General features: G+C 39.9%; 1 protein-coding gene across 2 annotated transcripts in view; it reads left to right on the top strand.

Annotated features, from left to right (window-relative positions):
- The window catches only part of prdm16 (PR domain containing 16), a 192,969-nt gene that overhangs the window by 103,803 nt on the left and 69,086 nt on the right, over positions 1-20,080 (top strand). For both annotated transcript variants that reach the window (XM_088407609.1, XM_088407611.1), the window contains exon 3: positions 5,308-5,355. In XM_088407609.1, the coding sequence (XP_088263735.1) occupies positions 5,308-5,355 (48 nt within the window). The remainder of the gene's footprint in view (positions 1-5,307; positions 5,356-20,080) is intronic.

Here is a 20,080-nt window from a genome sequence, read left to right as displayed (position 1 = left end):
ACCCCTGCTTGCTACGAGGCAATACGTGTCATCGAAAGAATAGATCATTCGATTCAAGGCTTTATTATTTTTCATCATCCTGCCACGTATCGATGAACTGCAACCTTTATCAAAATGAGGAAGGAGAATGTAATATATCATTATCTGAAAGTCGCGTCAGAGCGTTTCTTGATGCTTTGCAGCCAATCCTCTTAGGGCGCAAGCTAGTTATTTATTGGTCCTTAACCCTTTGGCTGTCACTATCCTTCCCCGAACAAGATCTATTGGCGCACACTTATTCACTTATGATTATTACTGATCATCTGCACAAATGTCTTATCAATAAAGTGGAAGCCAAGCATATAATTTATCTGTACAGCTTTGTCGATATCAAGTTCAGAGGCAAAGGCCTTAAAAGGATGAAGGGCTTTGGACACCAGGTGATTGATGATCATGTATCGCCGCCTTGAAAATATAACCCTTTTAATATATTTGCTCTCTTTCCACTGCCTTGGTTAGATTGGTGATTCCCAAAGTTGGCACTGGGATCATCACCATGTTTAAGAAAAATGGATTTTGAATAAATGCTTCAACTGTCAGACGTACAAACACAAGTATTGGATTCATGTTCTTCCTTGGTTAGATTGTTTGATTCCCAAAGTTGGTAGTAGGAACATCATCATGTTTTTAATCAACGGATTTACAATAAATGCTTCAACTGTCAGATGTACGAACACAAATATTTGATTGATACCAAATCTTCATGTCGACGCAAGAGCTGTGAATTGTACATGACTGAAATGTTGAGTAAAGGCCCGTCTGGGGTCAATGCAAACCCTGGCAGCATATTTGACTCTGGGATTCTTTATAAATCACACAAAGGCTTGGAGGGCCACACGGGGTCATGGCTCATTCTGTAAATACCAGCCGTTTGTATTAGACAAGTGGCCGTGACTTTCCAGAGTCGCACAACACTGCAGCGTGTTTGCCTTCCAAATCTAACTTTTGTTCCGTAAGCTCTATCTCATCGCTGTTCTGTCACGGGCCGCACCCTGCGTAGCCCCATCTAGATGTTGGGTTGGGCGACTGTTAGCTTTAGCCTGAGCGATTAGTGTCAAGCTAATCGCTGGTTCTTTTAAACAGCGGCAACTCACGTACTATTGCCTTTGCTAATGTTCTGGATATAATTGTCGAACATTTCGCTTCACGGAAAAGTGGACATGATGATCATGAATCAAACGAGCGATTACTTGGAATCGCGCTCTCGATCAACCAAGACGGGCAAACAGGGGGAGCTGGAGAAAGAATGTTTCCTATCAGTCCTCTCCTGTGTTTGCCTTGGCCAGCACACCTCTGGCTCTCCACTTATTAAAGTCGTCATAAATATTTTCTATCTGATGGACGCCCAGCTTCCTGCTATTTAGCAGTGACCACTTTGGCCTTGTTTTCTCCTCCCCTGCCACACCACTTAAGCTCTATGGGCAACCTCATTGTTGAGGCATGTTCTTAAGAGGTCATAGCTCTGGTCTTGTTTTGGGTCAGCTGTCAAGGCCCGTATCTCTGGGAAGTCCCAAAATAGTCCAGTTTTATACTGTTTCATAGAGGCAAAGCAAACGAAAGATCTCGAGACAGGCCGTTGTTAAAAAGCAGACGGCATTCATAGTGTATCCTTATTCAAACAGCCACGAACTGATTCTTGTAGGAAAGTGTAAATTGGTTGTTATCTGGAGTGTTTAAATGATAGCAATGGACCTGTGAGAAAATACCACTGGAGACTTCATATTCCAACTTTTCTTCCTTTTTGGGTCAGGCGGGTCCAGTTATTGGTTTTAAACCATTCACACTCATTTAGTGGCATGGCAGAAACGTTTCATGGGTTGGTGGTCAGTGTGCACTGTGAGTGGAGCTAGACACATAGCTATCTGTTGCAAGGTCAACAGAAAAGTATCGCCTATGTTTTGCTGGACTTTTATGAATGGAATTTCAAGAAAAAACCTCTTAAAAAAAATCTTTTACTGCCACTGATGTCCATAGACATCAAAGATCCATTTTTATTGGTCCAGTTGACCAGCATATTCATATTCACAACTAAATAATTCAAAACTGCAGTCAGAGCATTTTGGGTCACTTTTTTTCCCTTTTCCATCATGTTACGTCTAATATGTCACGTTGCTACCCGGCCTGCACTCATACACTCTGATTCAGCTTTTATCAGTCTCAACATAACTGACCTGTCTATGCCTTTTGAATATAGCTTGCTAACTTTGCCATGAAACATTTGGCCCTTGGTTCCTTTTCCATCGCCATTCTGGTGATCAATAATCTATTGACCAAAATAAGGTCCCGTCTACATTCCAAAAAGCTGCAAAAGATCCCAATAAATGTGAGCAAAACTTTCAATTTGTGGCTTTTTTTACTGTGGCTGTGTCCAACAAGGCCCCGGTTAAAAAAAAAAAACAAAAAAAAAAAACCTTGAGGTTTGTTTGCTGATGGTTCTTTTTGGAAACTTGTGGTTTTTGTGACATTTGTAGCCATCTATTGGGCCATGCTGCTGTATTGCTTCTTATTATTCAGAGTTGAAGAGAATTGTTCTTGGCAATCCACAGCTAACATTTTCCTACGGAGCAAACCTCTAGTTGTCCTCTGAGGATGATGATGAGCAAGCTCACATCCTGCAGTGGCTATGCCCGTTGACATCTGTGACTTTTATAAATAGATTTTTCTTCGTTTGTCTGTTCTCAGGATCCTTGATTTTTCCTTTTTTTTTTGTGGGAGGGGAACGGGATGCAAACCACCACATGTGCACAATGGATCTTTAAAAAAAAACCTGGAGCATTTTTACCATCGTTTCACAATAATAATTTGGTGGTAGAAGTGATTGGGGCAGGATTTAGCTCCATCGAGTGTTTTAGACTGTGACATGTCTTATAAAAAGAAAGGCTTCCAGGCACTTCACACTTCTCTCGCTATACTGTGTTTTCTTTTTGTGCCCTTGGTCATCATGGCATGTCAATACGAATGGTGCTAAAGTGGCGTTGAAAGAACTCAGTCCTCTAACCCACGCTGCACATTGAAACTTTAATAATGGGAGGGAGTCATTCTCTCTGCCGCCTGGTGTGAAAGCAGCCAACGCGGACATAGTGAGATACATAAACACACATCGATGCATACCGTTAATGAGCGGAATGGTTGTGCAGGTGGCTGCACTTTCATCAAGCCATAACTGGATTTGTTTTTGGTTGAGGTCATATGGGCCGGGGCGAGAGTTACACACATACGTACACTTTCTAATTACCCTCCTTGCAGTGTTTTCTCTCCTCCGTAAGACATATTGACATGTCAGCGCTCAGCAGGCAAGATACAGAACAAATGGACATTTTAGTTCTGTCTATGTAGTGGAAAATCTATCCTTCTCAACATAAGCTGGCCTCTATTTGGACTTGTCTCACTGAGCCAGAGCAAAGCAAAAGTCACTTTGAAACGACATGTGCAATAAATCAAAGCTACACCAGTCAGTGGCCAATCACATTTTCCGTCTTTAATTAACATTGTATTTATTTGCATGGTGGGATTCTGTTGATCTTTCTGTCTCTCTGTCTGTGTCTATACGTGTGAATTATACTGTATGCAGTATATATATATATATATATATATATATATATATATATATATATATATATATATATATATATATATATATATATATATTTTATGTATTCAGCACACGTGTGCACACCATGTCATTTTTGAAAGGGAATCTCTGCTTTTTCTGAGGTTATGATTTGTTTTATTTTTTGTTTAAATCCATTTCTTAAGGATTGAATAAAGCTTTGGAGTTGTTGGTTAATGCATAGATATTGATATTCTACTCTATTGTAATGTTGGTATAATTTCACTGTCCAAGTCTGTGTCATTGTGCAATTCCTGTATCACGTTCATTGGATGAATTGATAAATCACAAACCAAGTACATGTTGCACCTGGTACATTGCAAGAAAGAGAACACACACACACACACACACACACACACACACACTCTCTTCAACAATCTCTCCTTTCTTTCCTCACAATGACTTATTGTCATATTCATTCATAATAATGACATTGAAGTTTGGTATCGTATTTTTCCGTTTCTGTACATATACTTACAGAAATCCCATTTTAAGCTTCATCTGTCAGACATGTATGCTTTTATTTCTTGATTGTGAAACAGACACATTCTATTGCGAGCACAAATACCTTGAAACAAGGCTGGGTATTGGCCCAATGCAAGTTACCTGGTATCGATACCTCACTCATCCCTTTCTTTTATTTATTTAATATATTTTGGGATGTCATTTGGACCTTTTATGAACGTGTGTTCATTTTAGAAGTGTACGGCCCATGTTTTTAGCTCAAAGATTGTTTCTTTATCAAGAAAAGTAATTAGAGCGCCTTCAGGGGCGATTCGTATGAGCGAGCACGTTACATGTACCACCATCCATCATTTGCCGTGAAATCAACGACAGGGTAGCAGAAAAGTGCATGAAAGAAGTAGCTGTGCGGCAAAGACTAACGTCACAGTGTGCACGGCAGATTCTGCAACAGATAACAAATGAATTTCTCTTACTCCTTCTTAATGGACGGCAAACTTTCTGGGTCTACTCAACTGTAAGAGGCCAAACAGTAAAAGAATGGTTAAAAGGGAAAATGGACGCATTAAAAGGGAGGCTACCTTGCAATATATCTGCACTTGAGGCTGTTATACAGCAAATTTGCCAGAAATGGCACGCCATCTCAAAGTAGGTACTCATCATTTGCATCAATGGGCATCAGAGTAAGAGGACAACAAATGAGCTGCTGGTTTGGTTTGGTTTTAATATGAAGTACCCTCTCATTGCAGCAGAGTAGCCCCATCACTACATCATTCCCTCATTTCCTGAGGCAGACACTGGGGGCATTCTGCTACCTATCTGCCCCTGGTAAATATTGCTTGAAGGCGTAATTATAGGCGCACACATAGACACTGTCTCAGCAAAATTTCCTGCAACGCTGAAGCGGAGAATTAACTTCAAATCTTTGGGCTGTTCATTCATCAGGAGGGGCATGTGCACACTGATGCTTTCTTGAGTGTGTTTTGTTGACCTCGTCATCCATTATTATATTTCTCTGTTCACATTTCTTGTCCAAGAGCCTGTATAGTACAGATATATATATATATATATATATATATATATATATATATATATATATATATATATATATATATATATATATATATATATATTTTATGCTGAGCTAGAGTAATTTCAGTTTTTGCTGTCATATTCATACATATTTTTCTCCCCAGATGATGAATGACCACGATGGGTCCTCCCCTGACAGCTGCGGCAAAAAGGTAGGACTGGTTCATGCGAGTCGAGTCAGCTTCGTGTTGTTTTTGTGTCACACAACTCAGCTGTGCATACTCACAGTGAAAGTAATTGTGAATGCAACAAAATGTCCGACTGTGCGCAAAGAGCAACAAGACGCTGATGTATAGCACATAAGCATTACCAGTCCAACGTTGTAATTCAATTGCATGAGCCTCACTGCTATTGTGAATGGTATATTCTCCCACAAGAATTGAGCCAGGCTTGGTTTAATTGTAGGTCTATTTCCAATGGCCTCTCTTAAAACAATGGGTTTGGGGCATGTATCATATTTGGAATGTCAGCCATTATTGACCAGTGAAACATAACCTAGGCAGAAGCACCACCCTTGAAAAAAATAAATCAAATAAAAAATTTAAAAAAAGAACTTTAAGAAAGCACCAAACCCACACACACAAAAAAGCACACACTGGCACATAAGAGCGATACATCCCATTAGCCAGCCGCGGACCAGTTTATGAGGTGATAAATTTATTGAAGAGACTTGGCAGCTCGCCTTAACAGCCAGTGTCGCCAGGTCAGGACAGGCCAGCGCTAGGGTTCATGTCCATCTAATGGTCCATGAAAGAACAATGGCCCTAACCAAGTGGACTCTCTGTGACTTGGTGAAACCATGGAGCCTGGCGGCAGCTTAGGTCACTGGCAACAGGGGGTCCAGGACTGACATCAAAATGAGCGATGAACTGTAAATTATGCAATGATTTTAGCTCCATTACTGATTTTGAAGTCTAAAGAAATTTTCAGTTACATGAGAACATATCAGTAATACAAGTGTTACAATTTTTATATATGTTGGTCCCACAATATTTGCTTGTCATGATTTGCTTGTAGTATTGTTGTATGTGCTGCTGATTTGTTTGTCATAAGTAAAACTAGGTTCACAGTGCAGCATGAAGTGATCCAATTCCATTTTTTTTTTTTTTGCCCCTATCCGACCTGTATCTGATCTTTTAATGACAGTGTGAACAACACAGATCAGTTTTTTTTTTTCTTCCAAACACGACCCAGGCCACTTGGGTATGTTGTACAGAGTCTGACATATCCAAACTTTCGACATGCGACTTCATGCTCAATGCCCAGGTCGCATGCATCCGACTCGCACAAAGCAAAGAAGCGACAAGCGCCACAATTCAGCGCTCAAAAGGGGGCAATCAGGCTGGAAAACAAAACAAAACAACAAGACAAAGACAACTTAATGAAGGGAAAGCGGGGTGTTTTTGTCTCTCTCTTTTTCTCTCCTGCGCCGAGCAATTGGCTCAGTGAGCACTCGCTCGCTCGCTCGGAGCAAGCGATGTTGAGACGTCAAGAAACGTTTCTAGAAATACACAAAATTACATTGACATAAAGTCCCACTCTTTCCCTTCTTAATTTACTTCTTAAATTTAACAGATTAAAATTATTCAGGCGCCGCTATGACAGCCATTTCAACATCGCAACATTTATTTTTGTAAAGACGTGAGGCACGCCTGCTGTCTGTGATTTCAAATTGTCCTTAATGCACATGCAAGACAGTTTGGGGCTGTTTAGGATCCAGACACAGATCACACATAGGTCACGTTTATTTGGAAATGTAACCTCACAGAAAAAAAATAAAAACCAGATTTCACAAAGACATCGGAACTGAACATTGAGTCCTGCGTTGGGTACCTCCTCTAAGATGCTTTAACTTTTCTTATTTCTGTTTTTAAAGTAAGCATCAAGGTTAGTATCAAGCTATCAGACACTTCAGGCTAAATTACAGGGTTTGTTTTAAAATATCGGTGTTTAAGTTGCGATATAAAACAAACTTTAAGTTAATTTTTTATGTGTCAGTTTTAAATAAATGTGAACTGAGACACCCAATAGCTTGGAGCAAGCACATTGTGCATCTTATATACCTTGTAAATTGAAATGGGTGTAAACAGGTATCACATCCCGATATTTGGCCAATACCAAGCCTGACTTCAAGGTATTTGTACTCGCGACAGTGGCCAGTATTGGTACCATCCGCATCGGGGCTGTTTCACGATTGGGAACTAAAGGCATTTATGTCTGTCAATATCTGTAAAGAATACTGTATGTACAGAAATAGAAAAATATAATCGAAAACTGCCATACATTTTGCGTAATTTTAAATTCGAATCCTCTACCATATATTGGTCGTTCATTACAATTGTCTGCTATTGTCATTTCGGGAAATCTTATGTATCAAATGTACCGGTGATATCGGTACCTGGTATCAAAATCCATGACTGTTTCAGAGTCGAGTACTCACTGGCATTTGTCTGGAAAAAAGCAGTATCAAACATTTCTGCTTTTTCCAAGTTCACACCTATTTAAATGTGTTTGGTAAGGTATTTTGTTTATTTGTTTTTCATATAGTCTCCACACAAGAATTTTCACTTACCAAATGAAATACCTGCTCCATAATAAAGTGGGGTTCACTGTATAACATTTTTCTTGTGATCTTTCCCATTTAAATACATCTACATTTTTTAAAGTGTGACCTCAGTGAAGATCTCTTTTGCATCAGTCATATTTAGAAACTTATATTGGTATATTAATTGCATTTAAAGTCAGAAGTCCTGTTTCTGCATTGAGCAGGAAGGTATGTAAATCACTGAATACTTAGTAGTTTAGTTTTATTCCCAGAGTTGACCAGATTGTATGTAGCCTACATTATATACACACTCTCTTCACACGTATTATTATGCAGAGTGGGAGTTGGTGTGGGCCCTCACTGGGTGGCAGCAAGCTTCATGCCTGTTTTGAATATGAATGAAATTATGCATGCGACATTTCTTATGATATGACTCATTCATCCACATCATACACAAACACACACATCTTAACATTGACTGTCCCTGCCTTCACCATCGCTTTGCTTGATTCGGGCGAAATGTCAATCGAGTTGGAGCTCTGGAATAATTAATTGTTACAGCGGGAGTCCATGCTTTATTTGTTTGTCATGCTTCATTTATAAAAAGGGCTGAAATTGGTGTGCAACTTTGTTGCTAATTGCCTCTAAAATATATTCTGACTTCACTGCACATAGTTGATGATAAAAATATACGTAAAACAAAGTGTATATGGTATAAACCACCCCCGTGTTTGAAAGAGGGGACTTAAAGTCTCGTCATTGTATCTTCAGTTTGATTGAGCCCAACCGAATGCGCACGTGAGAAAATGTGCATCCTCCCATCGGCACACAGACAGAAAATAAATAGATCTGCTATCAGAATCCCCTCGCTCCTGACCGCATTCATCCTCTGCTCATTCCTTGGCTCCCTGGCTCGCTCCGTAGACAGGACGGTGTTGTTCAAGCTATAGATGGTTATCGGAGGCCATTGGGGAAAGTATCAGGGATTGTTTGATTTGGTCTGACCCTACCACACAAAACCTGACTATCCGTCTGTTTAGCTGTCTAGGCCCTGCTTACATGTATTCTCCCCTGCACACACACCCAAGTCTGTGGAAGTTAATAGGGTGTTAGACTGGGGCTGTTTCTTTTCCAGAGTCCCTGGATTTAAAGGTGATATAAAGATGGGGGGTGGTGATGAAGACAGTCTACGCTTTGTGTGTGTCTCAGTACTAATCCTCATCTTCAGAAGAGCGCCGCTGTCCACCCTGATGTGTGTAAACACATTCGTGCAGATCCGATGGCAGATAATGACTTCCAGATAGACACCCTCCATTCAGGCAGCGGAGAAAATCAATGAGCACTGATTGCTTTTTTCCCAAGACGATCATCTCCCCCGAAGGCTACTATCTTTTTCTCACCTTCTTTCTATGCGCCTTTCGGTGAACTCTGTTCATTCGGTCCTCAGATTGAATCAGTTCATGTTGCTTTTCACGGACTTTTAACTGCTAAAGTTGCCATTAGGATTTCTGTGCCAGTCGCATTTGGCCACTTATTTGTGTGTATGCTGAATTTCACAAACCCTGATGCTCTCCAAGACAGCAATTAATGCTGTCTGACTGTCTGACAGGTGTGCTCTCCTTATTTACCATATTTAGATAAGAAGCATGCATTAAATGTGTTTTTAATGTGAGAGCATGACCGGGGTTGAAACGAACTCCGACTTCAGAAAAGATTTTCCACATTCTGTGTTAAAAGACATTACAGCCAAAGAGGGGTCAGCTGCAGACGTGGGCGTGCATGTGCATACACTTGAGTATGACTTTTTTTTTTTTTTTTTAATTTCATCATACACTTGAATATGATTTTTTTCCCCTCATATCAGGCTGGATAAAGGACTTTCTAAATAGGGTTGCTAAATGACCCTGAATATATGAGGGCTATTATGTGAACAGGGGGAGGTTCATGGGTCACCAAAGTGATCCATGGCTTCAGGCTATAGTTTACCTCCTGCCAACTCCACCTCAAGCCCCCAACCTCCCCTTGGAATTGGCTCATGATGGATTGATAATTATGATAATTTATTTGAAGTGATGATCAGAATATAATGACTGCCCACTCTGGTGTGCCATGGGAGCAAGTAATTTTTCATAATGCTGACTGTCACACTACTATTCCTACTACTACTACTCCTACTACTCCTACTACTACTCCTACTACTACTACTAATAATAATAATAATAATAATAATAATAATAACAAAATATGAATTTCTAACTGAAATATACTTCTATTAAAACTAATTTATTCAGTGCCTTCACTTTTTCTCAGACCAAATTTTCATTTATACTTTAGTCATTGTGTTTGCTGCCTTTTGGTGGGCTGTGGCTTAGGATCATTGCAGGTGTTGACAGGTTCCCCAGAGAGGGAGCAAAGAAGAAAGTTCTTGAAAATGGCATTTTGCAAACACTTGATCCACAGAAATAAGTCTAGTTTGACACAATAGAGTGTCAGCGCATAAGAAATAAATGATGAGAGGTGTTACTTTTGGGATGGATGGATGGATGGATGGGTTAGCATTTTTGTAAACATTTGTTTATCTTCTAACTTGCATTTTCTGGCTAAGAGCAAATCAGACTGTGCATATATACAGTATGCAGTGTTTCCATTGGTTACTTGAGTGACGTCACCTCTCTTTGCCGCAAAGGAAGGTATCCTAGAATGCTTGGCTCAGCTATGTGTGAGCAATGTATTCATTCAAATTATATTTAAAAAGCAAAACAATAAATATCTTAATACTTAGCTCTTATTTCTTTTTGCTTTCATTGCACAATGAATGTTAAGCAAAATTGTGTACACCGACGCATTTCACTTCATGAAACCATAACTCTAAAGAGCAAATATTGACTTTCCAGTCATGACTGGCATTCACAATGAGGAGAAAATAATTCATGTCAGTGTTGCTTAATCCAATATGTTAATGACACTCTCTTTATATATTGGTTTTGCCTCCTTCTTAAGCTTAAGAACGCAACGGTTATCCATGAATGCATGTTTTGGTCTTTTTTCTAGCTTAAGTAGACATACTTAAGGCTGTGTTTAACTCCCTTACTCTCAAGGATAAGACTGGTTAAGTATTTCTCAGAAATTTGGAGGTTTCAAGAGTAAAAGCTGACAATTACAATTATTTCTAAAATATTTCTCACCATTCAGCGGTCCGTCTGTATCGACAGACAGCCCACCTCTGGGGGAAACTGATAATATTCTGCCTAGCTTTTATTTTGAAGGTCTGACTTTTTACTGGTTGTCTTATGCTAATGTGCCTGAGTTTTGCTGAACAGACTAGGAGGGTTATAATATTGAGTTTTAAATAAAAGCTTTTATTATGAATGATGCCTTACTGTCTGTTGAACCCTTTTTACCCAACTTATGAATGTTCGTGCTTCACATGAACGTGCTTAAATTCTGAGAATTTAATGGCTGAATCTTCTTTTTGTGTGAAAACTGAGTGTGTGCACTAAACGGACTCAAATTTACACTAATGAATTTGTCAAAAAGCAAATTGTGCTAAGGCTTACGAAAACCAAGGTTTGATTTAGATAAATAGATTTTGGTAGATTGGCAGGTACTTCTTTGTAGGTTGGTAAGTATTTATTTTAAGTAGGTAAAAGTTAGAATGGATGGTTCTGGTACTGTGGACTGGTTAGAGGAGGTTTGTAGAGAAACAAATAGACGCAACACACAGTGACAAACCAGTCAGAAAGAACCTAAATACGTTCGTACAAGTCAATCTCAAATTCTTAGCAGCTCAAATGAAAGAATAGTGTTATGTATTTTTAGTGTGAGCTGCGTCTGCGTGTTGTAGGGGGTATGCAGGAATAATATTTGCGGTTTTCACTTTGCCCTAAGATGACTTAATGATGATACGGGTCTCTTTCTTCTGCTGGGCTGGGTTACTTTTAATGGGGCCTGAGTGACATGTTTTTATATGGCTGCTTAAGCTACAACCCCCAAAACACACACATGCACACGCACACACACACATGCTCGCATACACGCACAAATATTTCGATATTGTGCTCACATGTTCAAAATCCTGCAGTTTGAGGAATGTTTGCTTCATGGACAGAATAATCTTTCAAAGCATACCCTTGCCTCCTGACACTGTCTTGATCATACACAAATGAAGTTGAACCCATCTTAACTGAAGAAATGCTCACTTGTGTATATATGTCATTTTCAATGTATATATATACTGTTAAAAATAATATACATCGATTAAAAACGTTTTGATGGTAATCTGGGACACAAAAAATGTGTTACACATCTGTATATGACATTTTAACCTCTACACATACCACTTGGGAAATCCAAAATGTATTTCCCTTTGTGATTCAACATTTGATTGTCAGAGGTTTCTGTCAAGTTTGCAATAATCGCGTCAAACTATTTCTATAACAACTTCAAGCAACATTGAGGTCTGTTGGCCAACATTTTAGCTTTTCTGCAGGTCTTGCCAAAGTCAGTTATTTGAAAGGCGTTTTGGAAGTGAAAGACGACTGGAGATGAAATGAGAATTTAAATGGTCGTCACGTCTGGCTTGTAGAGTAAGCGGGAACTTTCACAAGGGTAGTTACTGCAAAATGCTGTCGATATGCCTCAAAGGCCCGTGTGTGTATGTTTTTTTTTTTTGCTGAAAACAACTTATAGCTTCCAATGGCAATTCATCTGTTGTAGCTCCCAATATTGCTCTCTCCTTATCAATTTTCTTTCATCCGTTAAACCTTTTTAGACCCTAACATCTCTTGCACTTTCTTTGTTCCCCCAACGGTTGTTCCTTTGAGTCAGGAAGAGGATGCTCATTCATGCACGCATACAACACAACGCTGTGATTTGTGTTGCTGTCCATAGGAGTTCAAGACGCCCGCCAAAAGTGCGACCATTTTTGGTTTAATTTATGTTTAATTTTTGTCACTACTATACTAAAATACCGAAGATTAGTAGCATTTTTTGGAACAGTATTGCACTCGGTTGGCAATAAGTCCAGGGTTTCCTCCACCTGTTGTCCAAAGTCAGCCAAGACAGGCTGCGGATTACCCATCACCCCAATTCATTGTACATTCTACAGATCTTTTTACACAGATAGATCCCAGGTACCATATGAGTAGCCATGTTCTAAAAATAGTTTGCCAGAGATTTTCTGGGAATATTGTATAAATCATCATTTGAAAAGGAAAACACCAGCAGAGATTTATAGACATAAACTTGACACGTGGACTTCTCAGAATTTGCCACGAAAAATTGATGGATATTTTTAACTGAAACTTGTCAGCAAATCGGTGAAGAGGGTTCTTTGCATTGACAAATAATTACGTTTAAAGCAGTTCACTCTAATTTGAAAGTGTTTTTAGGACCATATTTTCAATAGGCAATTCAATTAAAAAATACTCCAAAAAATATCATCATTGCTACATTTTTTTTTAATCTTTTCCCCCTGATTCGGATAAGGTAAAAATGATGTGTCTGGGACTAATTTCTGGTTACGCCATTGTGACGTCCCTAATTATTAATAATGAATGTAATAAGATCAGATTTATTATTTTCAAAAGAGTGTGTCATCCTACATTAGTCAGTAGCTCAAGAAGTAGGTTTTAGATGGATGGTTCAAAGTTGTCCATATTGGAGGAAATATGAAAATTCCTGACAACGTTGTAATTATGGTAAAATATACATGTCCTTCCTTTTAGTGTGTGTTGCACTTGTGCCCAGAGCTTGCACAGTTCTGGAGACTTGTTCCTGGAAGCAAGTCCAATTCAAACATTATAAAATGTCTAACTAGTTACTTTTAAATTCAAATGAGAACAAATTTCACTGAAGCTTTCTGAATATATATAATATGTTCTTAATAAAACAGTACTATTTGACATTTTCAAAGTAGACACACACATTTGTGTCTTTTTTTATCAAGTCAGCGGCTGGTCCACTAAAGCTGACAGCCTGAATAGAGAAGGCAGGCCTCAGTGGCACAATGTGATGACCCACGAGGTATTGCTACGGAGACACGGAGGCTGCCTCAAGACAGAGAACAGAGAGTTGAGTGATCCTGCTTGTCAAAAATATTTCCACATCAAACAAGGGAGATAAAAGGTTCATCTCAGTGCAAAAACGTCTGGTTGAGTTTTACAAGCCCATCTCTGCCAGAGAGGAAGTTTTTTTTTTTTTTTTTTTTTAAAAGCGTTCAGTGGCAGGAGTGCATTTTATGTTATTTTTTTGTATTAGCAGTTTGGAACGGATTAATCAGTGTCTTATTGAAAGAGTTAATATTCTAGAATGATGGGTTTGTTAATTCAAGTCAAAAAATTTCCAGGGGCACTAGCATGTCCTCAGAATTGGCTGCATGTTGATAGACAAATACCTAGACAGCAAAAGTGAGTGAGAGACGCAGGCCTGCAAAGGACGAGAGACAGACGAAGACTGGAGAGTGGAAGTGGGGGGATTTGACGGGGAGGAATGCCAGAATGCCCAAGAGAGGCAAGAACTGGCAGTCCAGTTTATAGACATGGTTTTCCTGGGTTGAGAGACAGCTAGGGTGGCCCAGCCAACACAAGTTCATGTTAAAAAAAATAGTCACCCTTTCTCCACCCTCCCACCTATCCATCCATCAGAATCCATCCAAACTGATGCAGACCCGTTTTAGCTGCCAGATGTATGTAACATTTGTACCTACAAAAAAGAAAAAGAAGTAGAGGGATGGAAGTGAAGAATGAGACACAGCAAGTCTGACCCTAACAGCTCTTCTGGGAGCTTTTAGCCCCAGTGCTAAGTGAAGCATAGTGTGTGTCGAAGCTGCTGTGCGCTGAACCCAAGAGGTTGCAGAGTAACACTCAAGCGGGCGCTAAGTTAGGGTTGCAAATGATACCTATTTTACTAATTGATGAATCTGTTGATTTGAATTTTCAAATGAATCTATAAAAGTGTTTTAATTTCCTATTTTCAAGAACAGGACTTTTTTTTCTTTGAATCAAAAGTGCAGAAAACACATTAGCAGAAATCGGGTATGATACGCAGGCTGGTTTAGTCCGTAATGCCTTAAAAAAGGCAATTTTCCAAAGTTCAAGTCGATGTGTGCAAATGTCCTATTTTGATTAACCACAATGATAATCACTCTGCTCTCAGAGAGGATTAAAGAAATCTGACTGTTTTTAGGTAATTTGGGGTCTTGAAAGGGTTAATCAGTTATCAGAAATGATTATTAATTCATTTGAAAATCGATTAATAGATGATATTTTAACAATCGCATGTCATTGCTGAGATGCAGCCTAATCGTGTGTTTTGTTGCATTCTCCATTTTGTCTCAGCAAGACAGCAGTTAATTGCCTCCCACCAAATCATTTGAGACATCATTGGAAATGGAAGATGCCCTCTATTGAGTAGTAGGGTAGGTTGTATGAGTCAAATAATGTAAACAGGTGCAAAATAAATGTCCACTATAGTGGGCAAACGGGTCTCAGGAAGAAATCTTACAGATCTGCACATATGAAGCCAATGTGCCCCCTAGAGGCTTTCAACAACATCAAAGCGATCTGATTGGAGTACTCAGTAAGTTTTTGAACGTTATCATTTGACCTCTGACTTTACTATTATTTATTTTTGTCTCAAAGAAGACTGAGAAATGGCGCTGCTATAGAAAAAAAAGAGCAACACAATAAAAGCAACTATGAGGAAATAGGTTTTTGGACTATTTGCAAAATTATTTTTGATATGATTATATTGAAGCCTTTTAAATGAAAAAAAAAAAGCAGCATTCTTGCCTCTTCTGTTGCTTTCCTCTCATTTCCCTCTGCCTCCTCCACCGGCCACCCCTCCCACCCATCCCACCAATCGCCCCTTGAACACTACACTCTTTGACAAAGTCTTAATCTTCATTACAGGGCATTAGTCCACTGGGGAGGCCCTGTCTCGTCTCCCCGCAGCGCAGCCTGGCACTGTCCCGCAAAGGGACGTCCCGCCACGGCATTGCACAGACGCCCTGCCAGCCCCCTCACCTCCACCCCCTTTCACCTTGCTGGGCCCTTTGCTCAAATGAACTGTTAAATAAACGGCTGGCCATAATCCACATGAAGAAGACGTAGGATAGGATGGGGGTAGGCAAGGCTGGAAGGGAAAAACAATAGCGGTGGCCCTGGACGCCTCCATTTTAAAGCAACCATCAATCTTGCTCACCGGGAGACGTCACTTTCTTTTTACGACATAGACGTGATCATTAATGACTACATCTGCGGGAAACGAATGAGGCCGATAGTAATCTGAAGCATGTGGACCTGCATCCTCTCATAGAAAGAAAAGCTGGCGTGCATGTCAGGCCTTCTACATAAAAAAAAAAAAAAAAAAGAAAATTCATGTAGATTACACATTTTTGTGTTTGTGCCATCAGAGGAATACTTGCAAAACACAAATTTGAACCCATGATGTCTGCAATATGCTTTATTAATTATTCGTTATTCAGTCTTTTTTGGGGGAGCGGGGGGAGACACACAGTTGCACTATTTTACGGTGAATGCCAAATTTGGTTTCATAGTGAAAAGTGCCTCTAGAATTGCTGCCTCCTTCACTTATGCCAGTAAACAAACACGCACACACAAACTAGGAATCATCTTTCCCTGAGCTAAACAAGGACAGTTGACTGGCTTCCAATTGGGTAATTAAAAAAGGATGGCTAATTGAGTAAACAAGCATGGAGGCCGTCACCCCTAATTAAGCGATTAGAGGAAGAGCACCCTCAGCCACTCGGTGCTAATTAACACATACGCGACAGCGCATAGCGACACCGGCGACGACACAGAGAATTATCTGTTGGAGAAACAATGATTAGGCCGAGTAGGGGATCCCTCGAGATCAACTCAGACTTCACACATACGAACACACACACACCAAGTGTGTGCTCTTGCGCTAATTCGTGGCGGATAATCCTTTTATTGACTTAGTTACATTGAAAGCGATGGTAACAGTTCGCTGCAGTTCCCAGAGAGCGAGCCATTTCATTTGAGCCCTGGCGGAGAGAAGCCGAGACAGCCCGGCTCGCAACTTGGCTTTTGTTCCCCCGTGCAGACTATTGACTCAGGTAATAGACTCTCAGAGAGAAAATCCAATAGGCAAATGTAATGATCCAGTCAAATCTTTGTATACATTTGCATATTTTGTTTGTACTTCTTCACATTAACGCCAAAAGCCATTTCACTCTCCATATGCCATGGGGATAGACTTTCGACAGGAATTGAAGCATACTCTAATCTCAACTGTGACATTTCAGATGGAGAAGCTCGTATTTTCACAAAGAAGTCTTCCCTGGGGAGTATTATCCACAACATTAACCAGGAAGTCTAAGTGATTACCCCTGCCCCCCAATTCTCTTTTGGGAATATTCTCGTATGTGAATATGATGTGATTTATTCTAATACATACCCATATCTAGTCACATATTTAGTTTGATATTAATGGCTTTGCTCAATGAAAAGAGAATTTTCCACTAAAAAGGTCAGTCAGCAGTTTACACTGGGAAACAAAATTGGTCGCTAGTCAGTAGAGCCTTAATTTTAACGTATGCATTACTCACTGAGAAAAAATGAACAAAAACGAATCATTCTTTCAATGAGATGGGAGAATAATTAGAACATAAATATATAAAAATATATGTTTATTTATGGAAAATATATAAACATACTGAAAAAAAAACTTATATTTAATTCATATATATATATATATATATATATATATATATATATATATATATATATATAATAATAAAGTACCACTCCAGGGGTTTAAAATCTAATTACTTCCTGGCACAGAAAGAAATGTTTTTCCATGTTAGGTCAGGGTAACTGCATGGTGTTATCTGCATCCAACAAAGGCGGCCTTTCTTGACCACCCCCCGTTGCCCCATTGTGTGGCTGATTTAAGATCTCCAGCTAATGGGCATACCTGACTGAGAAACATGACTTCTTAGCAGGTGACTCCTGTCAAGTATGTCTAAAATAACAGGTAAATGAATTAGCAATAAAACGGGCTTAGGGGTAACAGGTAGGGGTGCCCATTATTGCCGTTCCTAATCACTAAAGAAATGCCATTCACTTGCCTTCAGAAGGCAGCATTTTTCACCACTTGCTGGCCACCGACCTGCGCCCTCGGTGCCACAACACACTTTTAATGGAAGGCTCTCTGCTTGAGTTCCGAACCTTTCTTTCACCCTCCCCCTGCCCCCCACCCTTTCCTCTCCCGTAAGATTATCAGTTTTGATTACCGCCGGCAACAGGCTCTTAGCAGCAGTCGGAAGCGGCGTCTCGTGGAACCTGAAAGGCCCTCAGCGGGTTGCAAGAAGCTTTTGAAATTATGGGGTTTGGTACAGAGGGAAAGTGCTCCGCTTTAGGGGCCATTTAATCAACTGCTGACTTTTGATAGTCAAATAATGGCTAATTACAGTAGCACTCGCCCATGGGGTCAAAGGGTAAACCTGACTTAATGAGAGTTATCATAAAGACGGAGACAAAAAAATGACAGATGCTTTTATTTTGTGTGTGTGTGATTGTTATGGCTTGAAAGAAATTATGTAGAACTTTTCAGATGTCCTTCAACCACCAAGCGTGATCAACTCTTTTTATATACACAGTGTCACTGATAAGGATGTTGGGGTCCATGAAGCAAAAGTGATATTGATTAACTATTTTGTAGTTAGACATTATACCTCCTAGCATGCTACTTGTCCCCTTCACATTTTGCAATGGCAGATGCTCAAACTAGTGTCCAATAAGCACCAGGGAAATGTTGTGATGATTCTGTTTAAATTATTTTGTAATATAAAAAAGTGCGTATCTTCATGTGGGACCCCCCCCCCCCCCCCCCCCCCCCCAAGGCTCCCCACAAGTGACAACTTAGTCCCTGCGCTCTATTGTTAAGGGACAAAGGCTATGTAAAGATTCGTTAGCGATTACAAAGCTGCAATGCTGGAGCTCAATTACTCAAAACGTGATTGGATGGGGCATAATATGTGTTTGTGATAGCACAATGAGGGAAAGGGTCCACAGAGAAGGCATTGAGTCTGCCTGTTGGTATGCCAGAGGTGTGTGGGTGTGTTTGTAGTGCTGCAAGATGCATGTCTGGGTGTGTGGCGTCCGTGTGTTCAAGCGCACGTTTGTGTGAAGGGTGCCGAGGTGTGTATAGGAAGTCACCTCGGCACCTTCACACAAACGTGCGCTTGAACACACGGACGCACACACCCAGACATGCATCTGCAGCACTACAAACACACCCACACACCTCTTGGCATACAACAGAGCAATCAATGCCTTTCTGTGACCCTTTCCCTCTTTGTGCTATCACAAACCATATTTGCCCCATCCAATCAGTTTGATTAATCATGCACCAGACTGCAGCTTTGCAATCAGATGACCAGAGCATCCCGCCCCCTACCCCTGTACACACACGCACACACACACTCATGGTTGTGGCTGACTATTTCCCCATAGACATCCTCTGTGTGACAGCACCATAAACTGCCCATTTATCAAAGTGTCCCCCCGTTTAAACACACACACAAACACACGCACACGCGTGCATGCACAGACACCGACAGATATTCTGAAATCGTAGTCTTAGTGAATCAAATACAATCCCCAAAAATTATCTATTCATTTCTTTTGAGTCGTCAAGAAACTGTATAAATAACAGTCAATGGATTCCCCACCTGAATTTAGATTGCATTGCCGATTTATCGGTGAGTTTGTTTGAGTAAATAAAAAAAAGAAAAACGTTCTTAGTGAGCATTTTCTGTGCAGGATTTAAATTCAGCATTAGGGTTTGCCTTCCGGAGCAAATAGTCCTCATCGGAATGTTCATTATGACTCATGCAAATACATCACGGAGCTAAAGAACATTATATCAGTCTGGAGAGAAGAGAGGAGAGAGAGATGTCAGCTGTATTAGTATTAGGGTCTTAGTGAAATTATAATCAACCATTTTTGAGGGGAACGAGTCAAACTTTTTTCATAAAAGTGCAAACATAAAAACATAAGTAATGTGTATGTGTTCAAATGAAGTGTTGATTTAGCCAGGTTTCGTATGTTTTGACATATCGATGTTGTTGTCAGTTTGAGCGGTTCAGCATGTGTTTGTGCGTGTTGCTAAGCGAAAAATAGTGGGTTCATTTCATCATCGACTAGACATGCTTATAATAATTATCTAATTATACATTGTGACGAATAATCCGTATGGCAGGTTTCCACATCTACTTTTTAAAGTGTGTTTAGGAAATCTGATAGTCACCCAGCCATTATTCATTAGGACAGATTTTTTTGTAG

This window comes from Hippichthys cyanospilos, chromosome 2, assembly GCF_059441005.1.
Source record: "Hippichthys cyanospilos isolate Australia breed blue-spotted pipefish chromosome 2, RoL_Hcya_1.0, whole genome shotgun sequence".
Taxonomy (NCBI): domain Eukaryota; kingdom Metazoa; phylum Chordata; class Actinopteri; order Syngnathiformes; family Syngnathidae; genus Hippichthys; species Hippichthys cyanospilos.
This window is presented reverse-complemented; position numbering and strand designations above follow the sequence as displayed.